The sequence below is a fragment of the Sinocyclocheilus rhinocerous genome, unplaced genomic scaffold, assembly GCF_001515625.1.
Source record: "Sinocyclocheilus rhinocerous isolate Xijiao unplaced genomic scaffold, SAMN03320098_v1.1 scaffold2549, whole genome shotgun sequence".
Lineage (NCBI taxonomy): Eukaryota > Metazoa > Chordata > Actinopteri > Cypriniformes > Cyprinidae > Sinocyclocheilus > Sinocyclocheilus rhinocerous.
This window is the reverse complement of record NW_015644382.1, coordinates 123575-128875: the sequence shown is the minus strand read 5'-3', so window position 1 is coordinate 128875 and position 5301 is coordinate 123575. Positions and strand designations below refer to the sequence as shown.

The following is a 5301-nucleotide window of genomic DNA, read 5'->3' as shown; positions in this document are numbered from 1 at the left end:
TGTGTCTGTGTGTGCGTGTGTATGTGTCTGCATGCGTGTGTGTGTGCGCGTGTATGTGTTTGTGTGTGTGTGCGTGAGTGTGTGAGTGTGTGTGTGTCTCTCTGTGTGTGTGTATGTGAGTGTGAGTGTGTCTGTGTGTGCGTGTGTATGTGTCTGCATGCGTGTGTGTGTGCGCGTGTATGTGTTTGTGTGTGTGTGCGTGAGTGTGTGAGTGTGTGTGTGTCTCTCTGTGTGTGTGTATGTGAGTGTGAGTGTGTCTGTGTGTGCGTGTGTATGTGTCTGCATGCGTGTGTGTGTCAGTGAGTGTGTGAGTGTGTGTGTGTGTGAGTGTGAGTTTGTGTGTGAGTGTGAGTGTGTGTGTGTCTGTGTCTGTGTGTGCGTGTCTGCATGCGTGTGTGTGTGTGCGTGTGTGTGCTTGTGTGCATGCGTGTGTGTGTGTTTTAACTGGGAGGTAAGTTGGTTGTACATGATATTATTGTCTGACCTTCCTCAGTGCCGTATATCACGTGTCTTTGGATTAAGCTGACATACAAGAGTTGATATGCATCTGTGATAATTGCATTTTGCTTTAGAAAGCATGCAAAATGCTTTATTTTTGTCCCATCTCGGTTTGTTTTGTACAAAAGTGTTGCATTAGCATTAGCATTATTGGTGTGTCAGTGCCATTATCTCAGACACACTGCTCTGATGAAGCATCATGGGTTTATAACCCACACACAGCTGAATGCAACGCTGCAGTCACTCTTCAGGTTTCAACTCACATTCAGTACAAGAGTTACTTCAGGGCTCTACGCTTATTTTTCGTTTTAGGAGCGCTTGTGCTCCTAACTTAAAAAATTTAGGAGCACAGTCAAAAATTTAGGAGCATTAAAATTTGATCAAAAAATAGCCTTCCCATTACGAGGTGATATTTGACTCCTTAAAGTGATTTACAGTAGAATTTTGTTTTTACTTTTGTAATGGCATTTTTCTATCTTTATTAAAAGTATGTCATCTTTTATGTCAAATTTTTAAAAAATTAGAATACAAGTAAACAAGTAGAATAAGAAGAATATGTTACTAATCAAATGAAATCAGTATTAAAATTAATTTGTACAGAGGTGGCACAGAAGAACACAAAAGTGGCTTGTAGGTGTATTTTCAGACATTTAATGAGGATCAGAGGTGGCATGAGTGCAATTAAATCCATAAATTCATGTGGAGATTAATGTTTAAAAAAATGTTGAATATATAAATATTAAATGATTTAGGCCCAATCCCAATTCTATTTTATACCCCTTCCCCTTCTTCTACCCCTCCGCCTACCCCTTCCCCTTGTCCCTTGAAACAGAGAGTCAAGGAGTAGGGGTGAAAATATTCCCCTAAGAATTGGGACACCACTACTATGCCGTCATACCTCATCATACGTCGTCTAGCTCCTACAATACACACACCTATACTGGTGTGCTGGTGTGTGCATTAGAGACTTTAATTACCGTTCTATATTAATGCGCTGCTTACTGACACACACACACACACATACACAGACACACACATATATCAGAGATCGCGCAGCTCACACATCCAGGAGAAAAGAAACTTGTCAACGCTGCCCCACGACTTTTATTAATAACAGTTTAAATACTGAATCGCTAAATTATATTTTCCAGCAACGAGAGAATATAATCGCTGTTTTTGAAGTAAACTCACTCTAAGAAGAGAAACGCACAGACGCGCATTCACGCATCTCTCTCTCTCTCTCTCTCTCTCGAATTGGCGATATGTGAGAAAAGGGTTTAGCGATTTATAATTATTGGGGGGACTAGCCCCCCTCAATGTCTACGGTGGTTATTGCCCTGATCAGACATGAACATATGTTGTGGCACTACTGCAAAAACACATAGAAACCTTTGAAGCTCCCCTCAGCGATCACAATCACAAGTATGATGATGATCTGGTCAGTCGCACTGGTGCTCCTAAATATGTTTTCATAGTCGCACGCAGTAGTTTTCAGTCGCAAATGCAACTGAAATGGTCGCACTGTAGAGCCCTGTACTTACTATTTTTCAACAACCTGTGGCGTTAAGCATTAGGAACACTCACGTGTTAGCTTGTTCATTTCAACAGCTTTAATATTAAATCATTTATTACAAGTATAAAATCAATGTATGTTACGTCCACCACAAAATATTCAGATATTTTTATGCAAAATCAGTTTAACTTGATTCCGTCGTTCTTAACGCTTGGAGGGATCAACAATTGCTGTGGTTTCCATTTCCAAAGCATCTTTACTGATTGGTGGATCAGACTGCTTGTGGCTTTGAGGAAGAAATATTAATAATAAATATTATTATTATGCTCAAAAGCATACATGTGTTATCTGTTATTGCATATGTTATCCAGTCAGTTTCAGTTCAGATTCTCGATTTGGCTCTTGTGTGGCACTGATCAGGCATATTTGCAATACTAAACTCATTCACACACTTATAGTGTCATGTTTTATTCTCATAACAGCTTTGTTTTTGAAGCTGGTCATTTGATGGCACTCTGTTGATATTATTCAGCCTTCCACAAAGCCGGGCGTCAGGCGGAGGCCGTGCGAGTGCTGGAGCAGCTTACCCATAATGCCGTGGTGGAGAGCAGGTTTAACGACGCCTCGTACTACTACTGGATGCTGTCCATGCAGTGCCTCGACATCGCCAGAGGTCTCTAAGAGCTCATGCTTGATTCTTTGCTGTACTTTGAGGAAATGAAGAGGTCTGAGATGCTTGATAAACCACTGAGATATGTTTGGATGAATGTGAATGTATATCTTCTCTAGATAACTCGGAGAAGAAGGAGGAGATGCTGAAGAAGTTTCACAGTTTCCAGCACTTGGCTGAGCTGTATCACGTCTATCATTCTGTCCATCGCTACATGGTAAGCGCGAGATGTTAGCTGGTGTTAAGGAGTGATATCAGCTGCTTTCAGGTGCTCATCTCCATGTCAGGGGCGTTGAGAAATAATTCATATAAAAGTGTGAGATCCAGTATATTACAGAGGCTGCCAGTGTCACTGAACTCCCAAACATGACATGAGAGCACATCTGTGACCTACAGTTCAGTCTTTATCACTGAGTGGACCATTGATAAAAAGGCAAACTACAGTTAGTATCAATGAATAAAAGATACACAGTGACTCTTACTGTATTAATGCATTTTTTGAAGCATTATGCACAATGTTTAATAAACTCCTCATAAAAAAAAAAAATGCCTTCACTTTTTCTGTTCTCTTTCTATTCTTTCTTACTATCCTTTGTCTCTTCCTGTCCTATTTTTTACTATTTTGAACGATGACTTCTGTGTTCTGATTAATCTCAGCTGCGTTGTTCATATTTATGTTTGTTTTTTCAGTCAGAGCCCTTCAGTTCCAACATGCCAGAGATTCTCTTCAACATCTCCCGCTTTCTCTTCCACAACCTGACCAGAGACGTTCCTATGGGCATCTCCAAAGTGTATCCTTCACGCGCTGCACACGCTCTTGAGCGTTTGGAGGGTTTCAGTGAGATGCTCTTGTGAGTTGAGTTATTAGAGTTGAGTTGGGCTGAAGTGTTGACAGTGTGTGTGTGTGTGTGTGTGTGTGTGAGAGAGAATGTCCAAACACTTATAATGCTGATTACATCATACTGTTATGGTGCTCTTGCCTCCATTCAGCGTAACTACATGAAAACAACAACCAGCACAATCTTTAATGCCGTTCCATTTGTTTTGCCACGGAGGGAAGAATGTTAGATGTGTTTGGATCATTTAAGTGCGAGTAAGTGATGATAGATTTGTCATTTTGGCTTTTGCTTTACATTAATGCTTATATTGGAAGCATACCTAAAGCAGATGTGAATTCCAAGATAACAGCATGACACTTTTGAAAGATTTCCTTGTCATCATTCCTGACATCATTTTTGTCACTGATGGTGGCTGGATTCATGATGATTGTGCTGAAGAATAAGATGCTGCTTGTTATTGTGGTCCTTGACATGTGGATCAGGGACACGCTGTACGCTCTGGCGAAGCAGAGTAAACTCCTGGGAGCGTATAAAGTAGCACGGCACGCCTTCGAGAAGCTGCAGGGCCTGAAGATCCCATCCCGCTATCAGGACAGCATGGAGCTCAGCTGCCTGACGGTGCGCTCCAAACCCTACCGTGACAGCGAGGACTTGATCCCGATGTGTTACCGCTGCTCCACCAACAACCCGCTGCTGAATAACCAGGGCAACTCCTGCATCAACTGCAGACAGCCCTTCATATACTCGGCCTCCTCGTATGGTGAGTGCCTCGCGCACCTGTCAGTCACAACCTGGGCATCATCTGTATTAGTTGCTGATAAATCAGGAATGCATGATTTTGTTCCTTTAAACTGTGATGGACTAAAGTCGTGTCGTGTATTCCAGGCTTTAGCGTGTGTTCAAACACCATGTTCTACACACCTGCTGGTTTCTATTAGATTCATTCTAAAGCTTTTTCAGATCATCTTCAGCCCATGCAGATTAACATTTAGTCAAAGCTTTTTGACATTCAGTGCCACTAACATGTAATGCATCAACAAATCAGGCCAAGGATGTCAGTCATGAAGGGGTGAAGTGTCTTTGCAGCATGTTGATGTGCTCTATCTGGACAAAAGTACTGGGATACCTGACCATTACATCAGCAGAGACTTTAAAGGGGTGGTTGATTGTGATTTCACTTCTTTAAAGTCCGCATGAAATCAAAATGTACAATATTTATTTTGTTGTTTATTTTGTTAACTTTAACACATTGTTTGTCTTAAAGGTGACGTATCATGAAAATCTGATTTTCCAGGTTTTAAGTGCTATAATCAGGTCCCCGGTGCATCTACCAACCAAGGAAACGTGAAAAAGATTAACTCAGTAACTTTTAGCTCCCCTAGTGATGTGGCAAAGGGATCTCATTATAATATTACCGCCCCTTAATCCGTAAGTTTACAGCCCCAGTGCCGCCATTTGATTTCGCAAGCAACAACGGTGTACCAGCTTTAATGCCATGGCGAAAGTTTGAGCAAAACATGCTAACTGTTCTGTGTTTGGCTGCACAGACGAGCACAGAACACTGTTTAGAGTCCCAGCCTCAGAGGAGACCGCAGAGCAGTGGATTTATTGATTTATTTAGGCTACTGTATAATGCTGCTGCCACACAGATCTAAAATTAACATGCGATTTATTTCCCAGCTGTTTACCTTCACAGACATAACCAACTGTTTTTTATAACTCGTGTGTTTTTAACGTAAACTTGTGTGTGAATGAGAACTTAGTTTAGTACTCACATGCTG

General features: G+C 41.4%; 1 protein-coding gene across 1 annotated transcript in view; it reads left to right on the top strand.

The window, feature by feature from the left end:
- The window catches only part of ift122 (intraflagellar transport 122 homolog (Chlamydomonas)), a 41836-nt gene that overhangs the window by 30742 nt on the left and 5793 nt on the right, over positions 1–5301 (top strand). Inside the window, exons 20-23 of the mRNA XM_016576033.1 lie at positions 2544–2684; positions 2801–2898; positions 3372–3472; positions 4003–4280. Of these exons, the coding sequence (XP_016431519.1) occupies positions 2544–2684; positions 2801–2898; positions 3372–3472; positions 4003–4280 (618 nt within the window). The remainder of the gene's footprint in view (positions 1–2543; positions 2685–2800; positions 2899–3371; positions 3473–4002; positions 4281–5301) is intronic.